Source organism: Scomber japonicus, chromosome 12 (genome assembly GCF_027409825.1).
Source record: "Scomber japonicus isolate fScoJap1 chromosome 12, fScoJap1.pri, whole genome shotgun sequence".
Classification (NCBI taxonomy): Eukaryota; Metazoa; Chordata; class Actinopteri; order Scombriformes; family Scombridae; genus Scomber; species Scomber japonicus.
Window position 1 is genome coordinate 5847042 of NC_070589.1, and position 19382 is coordinate 5866423.

The 19382-nt window shown below is 38.4% G+C and overlaps 1 protein-coding gene across 1 annotated transcript; it reads left to right on the plus strand.

The window, feature by feature from the left end:
• Positions 1-627: 627 nt before the first annotated feature.
• Positions 628-10562, plus strand: frrs1a (ferric-chelate reductase 1a). The gene is made up of 16 exons (XM_053330629.1): positions 628-832; positions 1320-1462; positions 1595-1689; positions 3286-3433; positions 3558-3677; positions 4211-4282; positions 4673-4771; positions 5599-5749; positions 6611-6724; positions 7301-7416; positions 7508-7594; positions 8414-8511; positions 9636-9694; positions 9791-9934; positions 10042-10100; positions 10470-10562. The coding sequence occupies exons 1-16, from the start codon at positions 628-630 to the stop codon at positions 10560-10562; spliced, it is 1803 nt and encodes a 600-aa protein (XP_053186604.1).
• Positions 10563-19382: the final 8820 nt, after the last annotated feature.

The following is a 19382-nucleotide window of genomic DNA, read 5'->3' on the forward strand; positions in this document are numbered from 1 at the left end:
GAGTAGCATTGTTGGTCTCAGGTTTTAACAAAAAGGAAACCTGGTAGAATTTAAATGATGATATCTCTGTTGCATCAATTTTTATACCTTTTTAACTCTTACATACTGTTCATATTCTGACTCATAATTAGTCTCCACATTAATACACATTGATAAATTCCCCATCAGTCATTAATTAATGTTTGATTCATTTTAGGGGGGAAAAGACATTCACAATCACTATTTTATGATGCAGGAGAACATTTTATAGAATATGATGAATATAACTTGTTTGTATGCTGATTTTTGAGTTTTACTGTTTTTAAATAAACAGGTCAAACTTGTAGATTTGCATATATAAAAATGTGTATAAGCTGTACAAAAATTTTAAAAAAGCATTTTATTTCGATTTTTAGAGAAAAGTGTGGCTAAAGAAATGTGTATATGGTGTTTTTAATGCTCTCAAATGTAAAAATGGGTCAAACTTCACCCTGAACAGTATGTAAGGGTTCAAAACTGTCCATTGTCAGTAGAGCTCAGCAGGCAGCATCAAACTAATCTTACAGCTGGAGTAGGAACCCATGTAGAATATATAGTGTACATGGGGGAATGTGGACACACTGTAACAGCTGATGCTTTATCCTGTAGATGGCTCCTGTGGGGCATTGTTGCCTCCTCTTCCTCTTTGTCACCGTGTGTTACTGGGTGCCAGCACGCTGCTATGAAAATGGCAAAGTCACCAAAGTGTGTGGCAGCATGGATGCCCACCACGGTGTCCCCGGTCAGACGAGCCCCAGTCCCTACTGGGTGACGACTAACACCACTGTGTTCAAACCTGGAGATTACATCCAAGGTAATTCATAACTATATAATGCACCATCATAAACCCAGTGCTGTCATAAAGCCTCTAACATGAAACTAAGAAGTAGACTCCTATTAGCAGTTCACATCTCAGAAATAAAGTATCCAGTGAGCAAATTTAAATAGTTAACCCTCCTGTTGTCCTTGAGTCAAGGAAGGAAGGAAGGAAGGAAGGGAGGAAGGGAGGGAGGAAGGAAGGAAGGAAGGAAGAAGGAAGGAAGGAAGGAAGGAAGAAGGAAGGAAGAAAGGGGATGGAGGAAGGAAAGAAGGAGGGAAGAAGGAAGGAAGAAAGGGGATGGAGGAAGGAAAGGAGGAGGGAAGAAGGAAGGAAGAAAGGGGATGGAGGAAGGAAAGAAAGTCAAAACAGACAGGGTCAATTTGACCCAGGAGGACAACAGGAGGGTTAAGGTTGTATATTCCTGAATAACAAGCTTAGTAAGTTAATAATGTTGTAATAATGTTTGAAAAACCATTTCCAGTCATCGTGACCGGATCGACATATTTCGAGGGTTTCTTCCTTCAGGCCAGAGATGCAACCAATCAGAGCTCAGTAACCACGGTTGGCTCCTTCACCCTGACTGATAACGTCCACACACAGCTGCTCACCTGCAGTAAGCACCAGGTATACATATGAAGCATAGAGAGTATTTGTACAGGTGCAACTAAAACATTTAATGCTGGCTTCATTTAGTATACTGTATAAAATGTGTGCGTGTGTGTGTGTGTGTGTGTGTGTGTGTGTGTGTGTGTCCAGGGTTCAGCAGTGAGTCATACAAGCGATCACAGACAAACAAAGGTGACAGTCATCTGGAAAGCTCCTGAAGATGCTCCCAGTGAGGTTCAGTTCTTGTGAGTGAATATAAAGCATTTCATCATAAGTGTCCACATAAAGTTTAATGTAATATATTTTACCTTCTTGCTCTACGATGCAGTGTCTGTCTGTATGATGCATATGAGCCAAGACCTTTGGTGAAGTCAGTGGAGGTTCAGCACTTCACATGTACTCTATGTGTCAAGAATGAGCTCAGCAAATATCATGGCAATCAGACACCCACATTCTCAATTACTGTTTGATTTAGTAGGAAAAGTGCAAAAGTGGATATTAACTTAAGTACAGTAAGTGCTTGTACTGTATAAACCCACCGATATTCAGATTCAGCTCTACACCTCCACACAGTCATTTAGTGTAAAAATGCATTTAACCCTCCTGTTATGCTCCTGGGTCAAATTGACCCATCTGTTTTGACTCTTCCTTCCTTCCTTCCTTCCTTCCTTCCTTCCTCCTTTCCTTCCTTCCCTCATTTCCTTCCTTCCTTTCCTTCCTTCCTTCCTCCCTTCTTCCTTCCTTCCTTCCTTCCTCCTTTCCTTCCTTCCTTCCTCCCTTCTTCCTTCTTCTTTCTTTCCTTCCCTCCTTCCTTCCTCCCTCCTTTCTTTCTTCCTACTTCTCTCCCTCCTTTTTCTTTCTTCCTTCCTTCCTCCCTTCTTCCTTCTTCTTTCCTTCCTTCCCTCCTTTCCTTCCTTCCTACTTCTCTCCCTCCTTTTTCTTCCTTCTTCCTTCCTTCCTTCCTTCCTACTCAAGCACAACAGGAGGGTTGAAGGTGATGCTTCATCAGTGTGAGTTAGTCATATCAAGTGATATCTGATACATTTACAGTCTGTTTACCATCAAATTCCCTCTTAGTGTTTCCTGTTGAGCTGTGGTGGAAGTATAGTAACAAAAAGACTTTGCTACTAAAAACACTGTAACATTGAAACATAGAAGATGAAGATTTGACTCATTTGGACGCTGAAGCTTCATATTAGCTTCACATCAACTTTTAAATACATCTTTTAAAGAATGATCATTTGTTGACTGTTGTTTTGAGACAGACTTACTGTAACACATTGTGAACCCGTTCTTTAACCTAAGTTGTTTCACCTGTTTTGAAAAGTGAGTTGTCCTCGAGTCAAGGAAGGAAGGGAGGAAAAAGGAAGGAAGGGAGGGAGGAAGGAAGGAAGAAGGAAGGAAGAAGAAGGAAAGGAGGGAGGAAGGAAGGAAGGAAGGGAAAGGAAGGAAAGTAGGGAGGAAGGAAGGAGGGACGGAAAGAATGAAGGGAGGAAAGGAGGGAGGAAGGAAGGAAGGAAGGAAGGAAGGAAGGAAGGAAGGAAGGAAGGAAGGAAGGAAGGAAAAGAGGGAGGAAGGAAGGAGGGACGGAAAAGAGGGAGGAAGGAAAGGAAGGAAGGAAATAAGGAAAGAAGGGAGGAAGGAAGGGAAGGAGGAAAAGAGGGAGGAAGGAAGGAGGGAGAAAGGAAAGAAGGGAGGAAGGAAAGGAAGGAAGGAAAGAAGGATGTAGGAAAGAAGGAAGGACGATCATTTTATATGTCATTACACGTTCAGATGTTACTTTTTGAATCCTGGACTGCTAACAGTGTATGTGCATCTTTACCGTTGGGTATATTTTCCAGTGTAACTATGGTTGCACACTACCATCTATTCTGGGTGAAGCAGCGAGGACCAGTCATCTCCCAGCATGGTGTCACCCCTCACCCAACTCAGCCCACCACTACCACCACTACAAGACCAACCACCACACCCTCTGTCCTGCCTGGACCTGTGAGTGTTATGACATCTGGGCAACAGATTCCCAGTCTGAACATGCAGTAATCAATACACTTTCATTTAAGACCAGTGTCACATATTAAGACTAATAATTCCCTTCCTGAATGTATTCTTTTAGTTCACAGCTGATGGATGCGGCCAACAGAAATCCTGCCTCTTGGACCCTCCAGGCTGTGATCCAGAAGGAGATTCTCAGTGCTTCTTTCTGTCAATGACTACAGAGGGAGCAGACAAAACGGTGTGACCTTTTATTATTTCATTTTCTGACACAAGTCATAGAATTAAAGGTGCAATATGTAGCATTTTAACATCAATATTCACTGCCTTTGTTAGACACTCAATATATAGCATTCTAAAGCGTCCTTTTGTTTACTTCACTTCATTTCAATTTCTTATTTTACATCCATGTCTGAGCCTATTGCCTGTTTTGTTGCTATATTATTTGTTCTGTGAAAATGAAAACAAACACAAAACTCATCAACATTCAACATCAATCTACATAAATTCACCAGGTGATCTGTCACATTGCTTTACAGGTCAAAATAGAATTATTTTTCATGTTGTTTATGGTTATAGCTTATACCATACCAGCTTAAGGTTAAGAATGAGCTTTCACACTCATTTCACTTTCATCCTGCTTTTAATGAATATTCTTCTGTAATTCACCATTTGATGTGTAGCAGCAAACAGCAAAGGGGTTACGCTGCAGACTGAAATACAGATGAAATGTAATAAATATAACTAGTGTGTCTTCATCACTTTTCTCTGCAGTCTGTGATGTTTGAGATGAGTGGACCAGCGGAAGGATACCTTGCCTTTGCCCTGTCCTGGGACAAATGGATGGTAAGTTAGTCCTTCAGAGAAACACAACAAACTGCATCACATCAAATCATATAATGACCAAACTGATGTTTCATGCAAGTAAAATGACAGAAATTGGAGCAAAGTGGCACACAAGAAGATTATGAGGCATCACTTACTGATTAGATGTTTAAAATGAGTATGAATATTAATAATAATGTTGATCAAACCTAAATAAGTACTGTAAAACACATTCTATACATTTAAACACGGTCCCTAATGTTCTGCATGTACTTCATTTAACATTTAACATCCTGCACCTGAATATGAAATAATGTGTGTGTGTGTGTGTGTGTGTGTGTGTGTGTGTGTGTGTGTGTGTGTGTGTGTGTGTGTGTGTGTGTGTGTGTGTGTGTGTGTGTGTGTGTGTAGGGTAATGATGATGTGTACCTGTGTGTAAAAGATGGGAACAGAGTGTCAGTGACTGCTGCGTTCGTCAGTGGTAGAACACACCCAGAGGACGAGTCACAGGTGAGAAAACACATCCAGAATAAATACAAGCAGGTTTTCTCTGACTGAATCCAGTGCTGGATAAACAGGAAGTATACAAGTATGAAATATTACAAAATAATTTGGGAGACAGCCTTTCAAAAAGTCTTTAACATTGTCTAAAACATACATATGACAACATGTTAGCTACAGCAGTTTGGAGATCATATCACATTATCATGTATGATCTCAGGATGAGGAGAGTTAAGTTGCATTTTCTATAGAACGTTTAAATTACTTATACTAACAACTGCATATATAGTTCAGTAATAATAATATTTTGATTTGTTGTGCAGTGCAGGATAAAGCATGAGATCTTGATCCAATATTGATACTGAAGCCTAAACTTTGAAAGTTTTTGTTGACATGACATTTGATGGAAAGAAGACTGGAGCTGAAGTTAGAGACCGTTATAAAAGAGCATAAAAATGGCCAAGAAAAATATTCAGATTTTTAGTCAATCACTTTCTAATTTTTGATCACTTCCAAGAAACTTTATGCAAAAGCTTTGTTTTTTGCAAAGACACTATCAGGGTTCATTTTAGACTTTTATTTTTCTTCTTGATATTTAGTTAAATGAGCTAAAAGAAGATCTGCTCTTGCCTAAAAGTGAGCTTTAAAAAAAAAAAAAAAGAATTTAATATTGAAAAGTTCAAGGGATAAATCCTTTTTACATCATCTCTCTCAGGTATTTTTAAAACACCTTTAAAGTGTAAAAAAGTTGTAAACAAAACTGTACTGTACTGTATAATCCTCTGACTAACTAGACCTCATACTGACACTTTTAATGTGTATTAATGTGTTTTCAGGCTGGTCTCTCCTGGGTGTCATGGCGACTGGCAGATGGAGTGATCCAGTGCACGTTCAGTCGGCCAGTCAAACTGTCCTATCAGGAACCACAGCGCTATGATCTGGACCAAGAGTACTATCTGTTTCTAGCCAGTGGACAGGCTGTGTATGGTAGGAGATTAAACACACACATAAACACACACACACACACACATCAGACTGGATCAGACCCAAAAATCAGCTTTTTCCTAATTGGAGACATGGCTTTTGTCCCAATTAACTGGTCCTAAGTTTGAAATGTGTCCCCAGAATAAGCCTTTGACAGAACACACACACACACACACACACACACACACACACACACACACAAATGTGCCTCTTTATAAAGAGTGAACTCACTGACCCTGGTATTCCTTCCTGTGCTTTAAAGGCCAAATAAAGTTCTTATCAAGCAGAGCGCTCAGAGCTTTATTATGTCACATGATAGTTTGATCAGCATCAGCATCTTGGTTGGGTATCAGTTTTATGTGGACAAGAGGATGTCATTAACAGGAAATGTTCAGAACATAAAGTTTTGGTGATTAAGGGCTTCTTCTTACATCCTGGTTAATATTTAATTTGCCTTAGCAGATTATATGACTGCCTGACATGAATTAAGTCCCGCTTAATACTTCCTTTCAGCATCACTTTACTCTAAAGAGAATAAATAAACATGTTGCAGTTTGATATATGCAGGCAGCGGGGATTTTAAACATTAGTTTAACCGCTGTGTGTCTCATATCTAATGCACATTAGTGTGTAATGGATAAGGATTTGTCTTTACCAGAGGGAGTGTCAACTTGCTGTAGCTGTCAGCTTTATCTGACTTCTAAGAATATTCCTAGAGTGACCTTTAAAGTCTTACAGTGAAAATTCCCATGATGTACCATTGGTCTTGAATGCACCAGAGTCATTTTTCAGACATACTGTATGATAGCTGAAATAAAACTATGAAGAATTTAATACGTTTTATCTTAATTTTTTCTCCACCAGGTGAAACAAAGAGGCATCATCAACAACCATTAATCTCCTCCTACAAAAAACGTATCACAGGCCCACCTGAGGTTCTAGAAGGCTCCAGAGGACCAATCCTTCTGAAAATGCATGGTACTCTAAGCTCACATTTATATCTTTAAAGACCGTGAATTTTCTTGTAAACACATTAAATATGTCATAAATGTATTTCTAAAAAATGTGTAAAAAGCTTCAACCACGGTATACATTCAGCACACACTACTACTACTACTACAGTCTACAGTTAGCCAGTTAGCTGAGTTAGCCACTGAGCTAGCAGCTGAGCTAGCATCCAAGTTAGCTGTTGAGCTAGCAGCTGAGTTAGCAGCAGAAAGCTCTCAGACATAGCGTCCATGTTTCTGGTACAGGTGGTGACTTTGATTGACAGGTGACACTTGGTAGGGGGCGGGGTTTCAGCAAACTCGGAGGGCACTCCCACAGCATTTGGTAGCAGAGAAAGAGGCTGATTTTTACACAACTTTGAAGCCTAATTTCATATATTTAGTGATTTTTTTTAATCATTCAAATGTGGCAGGGTGGTTAACAACACACTTTTCTGTGGTATGTCAAACTTACTTTATTCTTACTTTACACAGACTTTAAGTAAGAGGTCTGACTACTTCTTCACCACATTCAACAATAGCTGATTAATTACTTCTATTCCACCAGGTGCACTGATGCTCATAGCCTGGATGCTAACAGGAAGTGTTGGAACCTTCATCGCCAGCTTCTATAAACCCGATTGGCCAAATCAGCTTCTGTTTGGCCAGAAAGTTTGGTTCCAGGTGGATATTTTTACACACAAACATACACACAGACATATACACACATAAAAACAATTATATGCAAATATGTTGTGTGTGTGTGTGTGTGTAGGTTCATCGAATCCTGATGACGGTAACTGTGGTTCTGACCGTTGTGGCCTTTACCCTTCCATTTTTCTACAGGAAGGGCTGGAGTGAGGTACAGTATCCACTCACATCAATCAATAGTCAGACTTTTATGTCCCAGACTAGCTCAGCACATTTGATACAAAATCAAATAGACTTTCATTTGATTAAATTATTACATATCAAGCTATAAAACCTCAATACCACGTGTTAAAATGTATTTGCATATTCAGAGATTGTGAATTAAATGAAGTGGCTGATGGAGGAATTTGTGATTTAAGGAGTTTATTTTTTTAGTGTTTTAACAAGATAATGAACTTTATCAGATATGTTTCATATCTTAAAAAATAAAGACTACTTCTTCCATCTCTCACTATTGCTCACACTTTTCAATAAGAATATAAATAGTGAGCAAGGAAACAGAGATGCAAAGAGAAACAGTTACTGTAGGTGAAAGTAATAATACATGCTTAGAATAGACAGTTAGAAGTACAGTATATGATTATATTGTTAGTTACTGTAGGTAATGGATGAACAATTGGAAAAAATATAACAGGTGAAATAGTTAACTGAAAGTAAAGAATAAATGTTTGAATTGCCCAGCTTCTGCCTCTCCAAGTTGCACTAATACATTTGCGAACTGACCTAAACTCTGACAGCTTTATTATTTGAAAAAAATATTGCAACATTCACAATTATACCAAACATTATATTATTGTGTCTAATTTAAAATCAATTTAAGACATAATGAAACTCTCACAGACTGCAAAAAAACAGTCATTTGTTACTGTCTTGCTGTAGTCACACATTACCAGCAGAGGGGGCTGTTGCATCAGTTATTTGTGTGTGTGTGTGTGTGTGTGTGTGTGTGTGTGTGTGTGTGTGTGTGCAGCATGCAGGTGTCCATCCTTACTTAGGTTGTTGTGTCCTGGCGTTATCTCTGTTTCAACCAATCATGGCTGCATTCAGACCATCACCTGACTCTCACAGGTAAACACATATACATTTCTATCCAGGGACAATTACAATGTATATATGTGTGTGTATTCAGTATGGTGGAAAGTGTCTAAGTATAAGTACTAGATCCATGTGATGCTACTTTCTACATCTCAGAGGGAACTATTGTACTTTCTACTCCACTACATTTATTTAACAGCTTTAGTTACTTTTCAGATGCAGATCTGGCACAATGGATAATATAACAAGCTTTTAAAATACAACACATTGTTAAAGATGAAACCAAAAAGCAGTGTGCAGTCAGGCTCACATTTCAGATGTCTATGAGTTGTTAACAGCTCCACCAAATACTGATTTTTATCTCTATACTTCTCACATAGTTTCATTTCAATAAATGTTCAAATGATCCGATATTTCAGCAAAAATCAAAGATTAGAGAAAAAGTCCAAAAACTGAAAACACATTTGTGTATCAGAACTTAGTTTTTTCTTCTTTCCTCTCCCATGAATCATCTCACCACCCCTCACATTTATCTGCTGACCCTTTGGAGGGGCCCCACCCCTAGGTTGGGAACTACCTATGAAGAAGTAGTGGTAGCAGTATAATAATATGTCAGCCAGAGGGACTAAACCACCACTTTTACTTCTAAGTACTTTAGGATTTCTTCAAGCAAGACTGTTTGGAGTATTTTTACACTGCTGCATTGGTACTTTTACTTCAGTAAAGGGTCTAAGGACTTGTTTTGGTGGCTGGGTTAAGGGGAAATTATCCAGGAAACATGGTAATCTTGCTTTGAGAGACAGTTAGGCCTTTTGTTATTGAATCTAAACTACAACTAGAATGTTCTTGATATCTGTGCATCATTATATTTAAAATGGCCTGTAACACAATGTGCCAAGAAGGTAACATTAATCACCACTGGGATCATTTCTCTCTCTGAATTAGAAACAAGCAACTGTTGCTCAGTCAAGGAGGGAGGAGATTCTCTGGCCTGGTTTTTTAAAATGGTACCAGTGAGTCCAGTATGAACAATAACTGTAACTAGAGATTTAGCTTTAATCTCACTGTTAATGTAACTATAGAGCTGAGCATGTATATGAAGGATTGTCTGGCTGACTTACAATATATTAATCTATTTGTATGATTTGTGTCTCCAGACGATACATCTTTAACTGGGCTCACTGGGGAGTTGGAGCTGTGACTGAGTTGATGGCAGGTGGGTTTGTTTCAATCAAATTTGATCTTCAGCAACACTTTGCAAGGACTTCCTAGATGTCTAATCCATTTTCTATGGTTTTCTATGTGACCACAGTGGTAGCAATGTTCTTTGGCGCGCGTCAATCGTCGATGCTCCTCCCCCCGCCATGGACAACGCATGTTCTGATTGGCTACGTTACCTGGCAGGCCTCGTTCAGGTTCCTTCTCCTGCTGCACAAGCATCTTAACATCAGAAAATGTAAAGTTCATTTTGAGTTTTGAGTTTTATGGGTAGACAAATTATGATGTTGAGTGATGGCAAGTGTACTTTTGTGCTATAACTTATGTTGTTTGTTTGACCAGTAGCATTTGGAGCAGCTGACCAAGAGGCCATTCTTAGTAACACATCACAGCCCAGTCAATGGGTAGGTTTCTCAAACTCAATGCTAATTTTTCAGTCTTACTTCTCAGTTTCGATTTTAAAAAGATGTCCTGTCGTACTATTTTCTGCGATATCACAGCAACATTCATATCATATTCTTTTAGACAATATTAAATCATCTACTAACATGTCATAGAACTTTCTTACCTGGTTGTAGACAGCTGTAACCAATAACATTTGACATGGCTGCATTACATTCAGGTATCCCTGCTTGCTAGCTGACTGACCTTACCTACTGACACACCTAAATGGAACAGAGCCATTGTTAGCATTACTAGTTCCACCTGTGCTTCTCAGACTGTATGCTGTAATGGTGGAAATAGTCTAACTTCTACCTTTCTTTCTGTTTCAGGAGGCCTTCATCAAGTCCATCATTTTTGCATCTTTCGCTTTGGGAAACTCTGGTCTCCTAACAGCCTTACTGTCTTCTATCGCTGAAGTTTGACATTTAAATCGCAATAAATAGAAACACATTTAAAGACCAAAGCACCCTAGTAGCATCTCTTAAAGTTGAGTTTTGGTACAATCTGTGGTTTTGCCTTGACACCATTGAGCCCTACAAGCTACACGTTTTAACTCAAAGCCATGGAGGCCATAACTATAACTGTAACTATACCTACCAGTCCAGTATCAAGTTCAGCAGAGCCCGACAACAGCAAGAACCAATGATTTAAAGTTAAGTATTCAAACACACTTTAATTTACTTTGATCCAAATCTGTTTCACTTAACACTACATTATCTTGTTCATTTCTGGTTAAATGTTAGTATTCCATTTCTATTTTCAGTAACATTATTAATGTTTAATCGCATCACTTTATTGGCCCCCACTTGAATAATTCATTAAAGCAAACCCTGATTCAGCAAAATGTGCTTTTTATGGTTTTTAATTCATTTTCAGGTTTGATACTTTGATTTACTTTCACCATGTACTCCGTTTTGTCTCAGAGTAATAATTACAGTAATGAAGTGTTCATTAAGATCCAGACAGATACACTCAAAGCAAAACATCTGACCTTTAGATATTAGACATGAATTTTTTTTAAATTTTATTTTTCTTCATTTACTTTGTACTCATAGAGTTACAGAGCTGTGAAGAAATATGTGTTGCCTTTTTTGTAATTTAATGTAGACAGTCTTGAATTTATCATGTGTCAAATATCAAAAGTAACTGCTAGCAACAGTAAACTGCTGAAACAGCATGAGCATGTCCCTGCCCCAGTTTATGTGCACTGTCAGATTTTCAATTCAAAAGTAGAACAAAGCCATTAAAGATACTGTACATAATTCAGAAGGTAACACAATGTAAGGTGGAGAAACAGCTGCCTGCTCCTGGTTAAACATGTGTCAACCTGCAACTAAACTACCAGGCAGCATCATTATGAAGATACAATATGAGGCCTAGACCTTCTATTGTTGTGTCTTAAATCACATACTTCACTGTGGACACTCTGTACTTACTTGTGTAGTGCACAAATTTCCATAGGTTAGTGTTGACTCAAATCAGACACTGCAGTTGTGCACTTACTGACAAATGAAAATAAAATAAGCTAGCGTTAGCATTTGCACTCGACTGTTAAATTAACCCATTAAACCCACTGATGGCTTATATGTGACAACAGTTTAGTGGTGCTTAGTGTAAAAAACACATTTATAATTTATATGTATATAATGTGACAATATTCACTGTAGTTACAACGTCCTCTACCGCCATTTCCTTTTTTGAACAATAGTGCCTCCCCCATCTGCTATGTAGCCAAGATAGCGACTGTTGAAGCCGAGAAGTGTCCATAGTTCCACACTCAACTTTTTGATCATTTTGAGTGCACCATCCGAGTACTCATGTGCACTGCATTTTCCCATACTTCTCTGTTACCCCTTTTCCACTGCTCGGTGGTTAGGGAGCCACATCATTACGTCAACATATACGTCAGTTACGTTACTGCTTTCCTATAAAGACTCACGCCAACTTCGAAACAACAATAATACAAAGAAGAAGCAACAACAATGGCAGACTACGCGTTTGGACAGCTGTTGCTCCTGGCTCTACGAGGCTTCATTGTCATGCAAACACAGCAGATACAATGTTCTTTCTTCTAGTCCAGCAAAGAACTTGGTGCCACTCTGGAACCATTTTTTTTGGCCAGGAGCAAAAAAAAAAGGTCTGTGGAAACAGGAAAACCGGTTCTAAATTAAGCACTGGCCCAGAACCAGCACTGGAACTGCTTTGGTGGAAAAGGGGTAAGAGTGAACACACTTATGTACTCAAAATATTAAGTGTAAGTGGAGAAGTACGAGATTTGAGACCCAGCATAACAGAGAGTTAAAATCGATTATTATAGAAATGAAGCTCACAATCACAATCTGAACCCCCTCTGAGTTCTATTCTTCAATTTAATTTTTTCATAGTTTAAATGTATAGTATGGTTTGATGTCAAACTTGTAGCTACATATCATCCATCATCTGTAAAAAAAAAAAAAAAAAAAAAAATTATATTACATGGATTTCACAGTTGGATGATATTTCATTACTTCATGTTATCACATTAACACTAAATTTAATGTGACGTTCCATTCAACATGCATATTTTCTGACATCAAAAACTTTTACATTAGTATTTTTCACTTAAAAATAATGTTTCGGCAATTAGAAGTAAGTAATTCTTTTTAGTTTAAATGACTCATACATTGAATGGATTTGAAGTGAGTTTTTCCATTTTGCAAGTCAGTGATGTTTTGCATTACTGACAGGCAGTAAAGAGAGACGACTCATATCTAATTTCATTAACATGTCTCGGTAAAGCACTTAGAAGGCAGGGTTACTTTTCATCCTCCTGCTCTTAAAATAAACAACAAATCCATAAGAGTGTTGTCATAAAGAGACTTTTCTTTATCACATTATGTGGTACAGTTGAATCTCAAACAAATTAGACAGAGCCTAAAAATAGTGCTGTCAGTTCATCCATCCATCATCTCCACTTCTAACGGTCCAAGATATTACAAGCAAGCTATCCCAACAACTAATAATAATAAAATCTTTTGATTCAATTTGGTATGGACATTCATAGTGCCCAGAGGTTGTTGACCTACTGAAGTAGTAGTCAGCCAGTGTCAGGTCACAGTATCCCCAACACTTTGGACTGTGATTATGCTGAAAAGTAATGAGTAGAAATCCATGAAAATGACAATGTCAATATTCACGATCCCCAGAGGATAAACCCAGACATGTCAAACTACATTTTCATTAATTTTCCAAAGCGCTTATCCTCTTGAGGGTCGTGGAGGAGATTGGAGACAATCCCAGCTGTCACTGGGCGAGAGGCAGGGAACACACTGGACAAGTCACCTATCCATCACAGGTCTGATATATAGTAGACAGACAACCATTCATACTCACATTCACTTAATCAACATATTAACCTAACCTGCATGTTTTTGGTCATGAGAGGAAGTCAGCTTCAAACCCACGACCCTCTTGCTATGAGGCGACAGTGCTAACCACTGCACCAGCAAGCATTTTCCACTTCAACACTACAAACTACATTTACCACTTCAATAAACACGTTCCACTTTGAAAACTCCACGATCTTTCCTCTCACGCCACTATCGTCAAGCCAAAATGTGAACTTTGCACAAGGACATCTCACCATCTAAGCTGCAATTTGCTTCATAATTATTTCCTGTTATTTATTTCATAACAAAGCTGGATTAACAACTAGGCAAAGTGCGCATCAATCCTAGGGTTTATAACTCCATGAGCCCAAAAAACTCCTGGGTTACTGTGTGTCAACTGGTTTATGCAAGCTTTAATGAAAATGTGCTTGGGGCCACTAATTCCACTAACCAGGAGACAGTTAGTATTGAAGCCTATTCTATTTCTTTTTTTAGATATTTGACATACAGTTCAACCTGCATAGTGATGTATGTAATGTTTGTTTTTTTTGGCTCCAGGCTGATGTTGTCCTGTTGTTTGTATGGTTGCCTGCAACTGTACTGATAAAAAAAACAACCTTGTACATTAGTATGACTCTCACATTTGTACATCAGTGTATTACATAACATTCTTACCCCCACACAACATCGCATGTAAATGATCATGACATCAGAAATAGGGCCACAGCTTGGCTTTTATTGCTTTATTGGAACTGTTACACACAAAATTACAAAAACATGCAGATAGATGACAAGTGTGTGTAGGAGATTATGAAGTTGAGTTGGACGTCAGAAATGAATGAAAAAAAACACTAATCCTCTGAAAGGTTGGATAAGACGGTCGCGGATATGACAGATGTGCTTCAGTTTGTGTGTGTGTGTGTGTGTGTGTGTGTGTGTGTGTCAGAGAGAGAGAGAGAGGGAGAGAGAGAGAGAGAGCATTGTGTATGGCTGTATCCTTCCTATAATAAGTGTGTCAGTGTGAGGCTGAACATGTGTGTGTGTCGCAAATGTCGCTAAAGCTGCTGTTTGCTGATTGGCTGCTGCCCACACACACTCAATATGCACCCCGCTGGCACTCTGAGATATGTGCATGAGAGAGAGAGAGAGAGAGAGAGAGAGAGAGAGAGAGTGAGAGAGAGAGAGAGAGAGAGAGAGAGAGAGAGAGAGAGAGAGAGAGAGAGAGAGAGAGAGAGAGAGAAAGAGAGTGAGTGGGGGATATAAAGAGGAAAGGGAGATCAATAGGGAGAAGAGAGAGACACACAGAAACATAGGAATTCTTTGGTTTATAGCAGTGTAACCAGCTGACATCTCATCACTTCAACAGCTGGAACAGCAGGTAAGACTGCTTGTGTTTTCTATGCTGCTGCTTTCCTTGAAGTTTTCCTAAGGGCCTATGAAACACACTGAGACTATGAAGCAGTTAAAACCTAGAAAGATACTGTCTATAATAGGAAATTGTCAGATTCTTTAGTGTGATTTCAGAGATCGGTCTATACGTGTCAAATATATACTATATAGATATCTTAACTCATTCAGTGTTGATACCTATATGAATGAAACCTGTTGGGAAAGAATGACACAGCCAAATCTGATAATATTCTCATCCAGGTGTGTGAATGTGAGAGCTGGGATTTTGTAAAATATGTCCTGCAGCTTTAAGCCCAGGGTCAAATAAGGATACAATTATGGAAAGTGTTTATTCAAAGTTTCTGCAGAATGTTGATATGGAGCTCAAGTTTGTCTTTAGCTGGTAAAAACTCATATTCTGCATATTCAGCATATATAGGTTTGTCTTTGCATTTTGAATCTAGAAAAACAGCAGATCCATTTCTCTGACTTCTGACTCATGAAATACATTATGATGCTCTTCTCCTTTTTCAACATATATAGTCAGATTTTGTTTTCAGCCCTTCAGAATTAAGAACTAGCTTCTTTCTGGAGATACTAAATGTTGTCAGCTTTAAACAGGCAGATAGAGTAATGTTAGTCATACAGTAGCATCAATACACCTGATATGTGTGGATTTTGAGTGAGTTTGTTGAAAGTCTCTTTGGAGCATCTCTGACAACATTGACTGAAGTTATCACTCAGAAAAATAAGCCAAATTTGGTGGATAGTAACAGTATTTGGTCTTCAGTGTTTGCCAAAAGTTATTTTGGGAAATGACTAATGAGGCCAAAGGAGAAAATTTGAAATTGAGCCTAAAATATTGAAAGCACAGATTGTCAATGGATTTGGTAGGTCTGTTTTGGATTAGAAAAAAAAAATTCTGTGTAATAATTGTGAAGCTGATTCATGAATCAACTTTACTATGATGGTAGAGTTACTGAATGAAATCCCATTCATGCATCTTAACACACTGCACAGTTTTTACAAGAAATAATACAAAGCGCCTTCAGCCTTGAAGACAAATATGGAATTGCATTGAAAATCTGCTATAGTTGTACAGTATGTGTATCTGCAGTATGTACAATGCTCCATCACTGTAACACCTACAACATGTAAAAATAATCCATTTAACTGATTGACTTTTGGCTTGACCCATGTGGTGAGTTCATGCACTATTGTGTATTGTTGATCTGTGAGTGAGAGGAAGAAGAAGCAAGTGTAAGTGTGTGTGTGTGTGTGTATGTGTGTGTGTGTGTGTGTGTGTGTGTGTGTGTGTGTGTGACAGAGCTGCCGGCACAGTGTCATTTAGCTGTGACCTTGTCTATCATCTATTAGTTAAAGAGAAAAGCATGTAATGATTTACGCTGTTGGGAAAATCCACTGCACGCAATACAATCACACTATGTCTATTTCAACATAATGCATGGAGCTGGGATTATACCCATATATGACTGCCTGATTAAAAATAGGATCTGATCCATTTAGTATGGTATGACAAACAGATGAGTGGTAAATGCGATTAAAAAACATGATTCTTCAAGTGTGTGGAGCATTACTGGAGAGATGAGCACCATCCTTTCAGAGGATATTTCCTGTTTTGGTGTTTTGATGAGAGCGCTGTCTAATATATCTCCCCATATCCTTCCATAGGTGTGTATTGTGTTGAGATCTGGTGACTGTGAGGGCAACAGCATATGATTCACATCATTCACATCACATCATTATGTTTCTATATTTATCTCAGATTAAAGAATATAACTTAAAGGTACTCAAATGTAAATTCGAGCAGATAGCATTAATACTGGCTGCATCCCATTTAGATGTGTCAGTTCAGGGGCCATGCAGGCTAATGGACCCCTTTCAAAGATGCCATCAGCAACAGCATAGAGATAATTACACCTGTGTTAAAACATCTTCTGGCATCCTTTCTATTACATTATGTTTCTCCATATTTGACATACTGTAGTTCTTCTGCTACATAACACACACACACACAAATCATGTATTTATTAGAATAAGCATGCATTATTGAAATTCAAATCAAATATATATTACTTTGATCCAAACCGCGTACAGTGTTTCTGCTGCTCATTCACCCATTCACACTCACATTCACACTCACATTCACACTCACATTCACACACACCGACAAGCAAGCAACCATGCAAAGTGCTGGAGCAACCATCAGGAGCAATATGTTTGCTTCATAGAACATCAAATAACGACCCATGTAGCATGAAAAGGTACATCTAGCTGCTGTGTGAATTATGACTCCTCTCTGTCAGGAACAGAGTGGACAAAGCATGTGACTTAGACATTGAAGATTATTGCTTTCTTATTTCCTATACATTGTTAGGCCTGTCAAAATAATGATCAACTTATTGCACAATAACATAATTATCAGCATCATGTCTATATATGGACTTATATGATACATGGACATGATTATTTTGACATCAGTATTGCCACACTTCACATTAGCAGCTAAGACGCTAGAGTAGTCACCAATGGCAGTCTGTGTTTTTACACAAGTGTAGCTCTCACTCTCCAATCCCACCCCCCACAGTTTTTGTGCTTAAACCTAAACTGTTACCATTATAGGAGAAAACAGTCATTTGATTCATTTCTAATTTATCAGGGTTTTGTAGGTAGCTTAAAAATAATGTTGATAAATCAGAAAAATGTTCATATCTATCATTATGGAAGGTGATGACAAATGATTTGTTGTTGTTGTTTGTTGTTGTTTAGTGTGTGATTTCAGGACATGGGCTGAATATGAATTTGAATTTTTCAGCGTGTTGAATTTCTGCCCACCTTCTAATCTGAAATCTGTCAAACATAAGCCGGCAGGTGTTTAACCTTCCAACAGTTTTTGACATCACACCTGCAGTGACATCACTGACGGAGGTGACATGTGGCTCACTTGAACGTTTGAACCCATTAAGAGCAGAGTGACATCAGATTTGTTGTAATTAAAGAGATTTTAAGGTAGATTTTAAGTCTCTTATGGGAATTTCTGAAGTTTTCTGAAGTTGTTGAAGTGGCTTCTCATTGTATGTGTTATGTGTATGGATGCACAAGCACATGCATGCTGATGACACAATACACTATTCAGCCAGTGGTTTCATACTAGAAGATGACTTCAAGCTGTAAACAACAACAACGATGGCTTTGCGAATGTTTTATGAGGAGGGAAATGCATCCAACACTTCTCTATTCATTATGTAATATAAAGTCAAACATTGAGACAGACTGGGATATTTGGTCCTGATCCTGACTCAGCCTTGTCTGGTAGAGGATTTACACTTGTTTTTATACACACTCCAAGTACACCAATTAGAATTTGCCCCCATAATTACACCATGCACTGTAATCTATAGCAGTACTTGCATATAGACAATTACAGTCCAATCAGTTCCAGTCTATACTACATGTAATAACAGTCCCAGTAGATTACACCATGGTTTTTATTTACTATAAAGAGTTAAGAGCAGATTGTCACCAGATTAAAGCCCAAGTCATTACATCAACAGTCTAGTTTGGTGGCAGTTCAATAATGATTTTGTATCTGAAGGTCAGATCTGGGGTTTTGCTTCCCATAGTGACGGCAAAGCTACTGCTCATCTCTCTTATTTCTTTCTCTGTCTGTCTGTCTGACTTCCTGTTCATCTGTCTGTCTCCATCAGTCGCCATAAGCTGCAGTCCTGATCCAGGGTGGCTGGCACCCAGGCACAGGCCTTTGTCCTGTGTGTGTGTGTGTGTGTGTGTGTGTGTGTGTGTGTGTGTGTGTGTGTGTGTGTGTGTGTGTGTGTGTGTGTGTGTGTGTTTGGTGTGTACAGCCAGATGTGATGTGGTGCGTAGACAGTGGGTCCTGTCCTTAACTCACCTCCATCACTTTGTCTGTCTCTCTGTCCTTCCCACCAAAAAGCAAACACACACACACACACAAACACACAGATGACATAACAGTCTGTCAGTCAATGTTAAAGGTCAAAAATCAACTCGAGCATGTTCACTTCATCTGTCATTTCTCCTGGAACTGTAACAATGGCAACTATGTTTTGCTTAGTATTCCAGCTGATGCTGGATTTTTGGGTGCGATACTGATATTAGGAAGTAAAAACATACTGATATTCTGATAATTCAATATATATATCAGCCAATAATCATATACATTTATCACTTGTGGTAAAGGTATGTAATGAAGGCAGGATATTTTACAGTTTAACATTTCACTGGGAATTTAATATTTATAAATTACTATAAATAATAAAACATGTACAATGTATGTAGAAATATTAAGCTTGAATTAAAAAATAAAAAGCATAAAAAAATAAAAAACATATATGCAAGTTTTTTATGGCAGCATGATTTGTGATAGGCCAATATCAGCCAATAATATCGGCTAACCAATATATTAGCTGAGAAGCAACATTACATCAC